This window comes from Myotis davidii, unplaced genomic scaffold (assembly GCF_000327345.1).
Source record: "Myotis davidii unplaced genomic scaffold, ASM32734v1 scaffold134, whole genome shotgun sequence".
Classification (NCBI taxonomy): Eukaryota; Metazoa; Chordata; class Mammalia; order Chiroptera; family Vespertilionidae; genus Myotis; species Myotis davidii.
This window is the reverse complement of record NW_006288853.1, coordinates 2,560,376-2,563,136: the sequence shown is the minus strand read 5'-3', so window position 1 is coordinate 2,563,136 and position 2,761 is coordinate 2,560,376. Positions and strand designations below refer to the sequence as shown.

The 2,761-nt window shown below is 56.8% G+C and overlaps 1 protein-coding gene across 1 annotated transcript in view; it reads right to left on the bottom strand.

Annotated features, from left to right (window-relative positions):
* Positions 1-1,818: 1,818 nt before the first annotated feature.
* The window catches only part of TSPAN15 (tetraspanin 15), a gene marked incomplete at its 5' end in the record, with an annotated part of 50,446 nt that continues 49,503 nt past the window's right edge, over positions 1,819-2,761 (bottom strand). Inside the window, one exon of the mRNA XM_006761003.1 lies at positions 1,819-1,910. Within this exon, the coding sequence (XP_006761066.1) occupies positions 1,819-1,910 (92 nt within the window). The remainder of the gene's footprint in view (positions 1,911-2,761) is intronic.

Genomic DNA, 2,761 nt, shown 5'->3' with positions numbered 1-2,761 from the left:
TTTATACAAAGCCAGTCTTCCTTAATGATTTTTATGGTTCTTGAGTTTTTTTATGTGTGGGTTTTTTTTTTGCTTTTGTTTTTTGTAATTATATAGCAAGCATGTCCAAAATCAAAGCCCACAGATCCTGTTTCACAAACATCGAGGCCTGCACGCATACCGTCACTTTCTGTGTGCCCTGGTGTGGGAAAAGGACTCGTTCTGAGGGTCATTCCTCCATGCCTGAGAGGCAACGGGCCCAGGTGATGTCACTGGCTTTGACGCACAAAAGGAGAGGCATCCCAACCACAGGACTAAGACGTCCTCGCCATGTGCTCCGCGCTGCTTTCTGGAGAGGGGAGTGGCTGAGCACTGGACAGAAATAAAAGTGCCTACTGAGCGCAGTCCTCTGCAGGCACCAGCCATGGTCCCTGGTCCCCGTGAGCAGCAGCAAGAGGAGAGGGGCGCCTGCGTGCGGCGCTGGAAAGAGGAGGACAAGGCGACCGACCAGTCTCCCCGGTGCCGGGGTAAAGTGGCTGTGGACAAGTACACTCGGTGCCGTCCCAAACCTCAGTGTCTCCACCCCTTGCTGCCCCAAAGGCCGCTCTGAGCATGGCGCGCATCCTCAGAGAACAGCCCGAGCCCGGAGCCAGGAGGCCCCCAGCCAGGCACAGTTGGGGTTGGCCTCGTGTCCAGAGGTCAAGATGGGGATCAGCAGAGGCTGCGCTGTGCCTGGTTTGCACACCTCCTACCGTGTGTCCACACGAGGCAACAGGCAGCACAGCAGGGGGCCGAGTGCCCTGGGAGATTCTACCTGGGTCATGTCATGGCTTTGTCCATCACCAGCCACGCACCTCGGGCCACTTACTCGGCTACTCTGTGCCTCAGTTCTCCTTCAATAAAATGAAGATGACAAGAATGACCACAGACAGCTGTGAACATTAAAGGAGTTAATATCTGTAAGAGTGTTAGACTCGTACAAGTCTAGACACAAGTCCGCTCGCTGATGTTCGCTGCGGGTGCAGTCTGTCCTTTTGCGCCTACACATGGCAGGTTAGGCTTGTACGCGTAGCCGACCAAGCATCCAACCACTTAATCCTGGGTGTGATGGACATGCCCCTTAGCACCCCTAGATTAAGTACATCAGGTTTGGGGATCTTGCTGTTTTATTCTATTGCCCTGACTCCTAAGAACCCCCTAGAGCAGCGGTTCTCAACCTTCCTAATGCCGCGACCCTTTCATACAGCTCCTCATGTTGTGGTGACCCCCAACCATAACATTATTTTCGTTGCTACTTCATAACTGTAACTTTGCTACTGTTATGAATCGTCATGTCAATATCTGATATGCAGGATGTATTTTCATTGTTACATATGGAACATAATTCAAGCATAGTGATTAATCACAAAAACAATATGTAATTATATATGTGTTTTCCGATGGTCTTCGGCGACCCCTGTGAAAGGGTCGTTCGACCCCCAAAGGGGTCCCCACAGGTTGAGAACCGCTGCCATGGAGACTCTAGTCGCGACCCACAGGTTGAGAACCGCTGCCATGGAGACTCCAATCCAAGTGGTGGGGCTGCAGGAAGGCACGGGTGGAGGGACCCATGTAGGGCCTGCTGTCTCCAGCAGGGGGCAGTCAGCACCAGGCTGTGCTTGGCATCCCCCGGCCTTCGCCCCGCCCCCGTCCCCCGTCCCCGTCCCTGGGAACAAGAGCACTGCTTCCTGAAGGAGGGACAGTCGCCCTGGTGCTGGAGCCACCGTGGGCTGTGGGCACTGCTGCTCCCAGACCCAAGGCTTTCCTAGTCCCCTTCCGCCCCTTCCCAGAGGAGGAGCCTCATGCCATGGGTGGCTTGGCCTCCGCTTCCCAGTCTGTAAAGGAGGCGGTCATCTCTGTCTCCTCCCCTGAGGGTTCCCGCCAGCGAATTCCTAGCAGGAAAGGCAGGCTGCAGGCCCAGCCCACAGGCCCAGCTAGGAAAAGCCATTTCCTTAAGTGGCAACACCGAAGAAGAACGAAGAACGGGAGAGGCCCTTCCCGACCCGGGCAGCGTTGGGCCAGCTGCGGAGTCTCCCGGCCTCGGTGTCCCAACTGTCCCAAATCTGGGCCCCAGGGTGGATCCCTTCAGTCCTGCACCAACACGGGGCTGCGAGTCCACGTTCAGGCCGTCCTCACCCCTCCCCACCCAGCAGCACAAATGAAAGACACACAAAAAAATCAAGTCTTTATTGTTTGATTAATAAACTGGCTTAGAGGGAAAAGAGTGGGGTGCGTGGGACACACCCAGCTTTGATTAGTCAGAAACTCCTGTTAACTGTGTACAAAATGAGGGTTACAAAATCACGTAAAAAACAGGACCACGCAAAGCAGCAGCCCTGGGGAGGCTCAAGGCACCTGGAGGCTGAGGAACAGGCCCACCTGCCCTGGGGCATGGCCGAGGGTCGGGGCCTGGGGTGTGCACCTCCCCACCTGCACCGCGGGGCACACCTGCTCTCCTCTCTCCCGTTTACAAACCACGGAAAACCGCCCCCAGAGGGGCATAAACATCCGAGGCCAAGGCACTGCCAGAAACGACTGGGCCCTGAGCTGAGCGCGGAGCCTCCCCTCCCCGCAACCCAGGCCACCCTGGTCCCCGTGCCCCGCAGCGAGCAGACAGAGACGGGAGCCGGGGAGGCCTCAGGTTCCGTCCTCCAGGAGGCAGTGGCCATGGGAGGCCCGAGCCGGCCACCAGAGCAAACAGCCAGGCTTTGTTCAGTGTCGCCTGGGGAGAGGACCGCTGTCC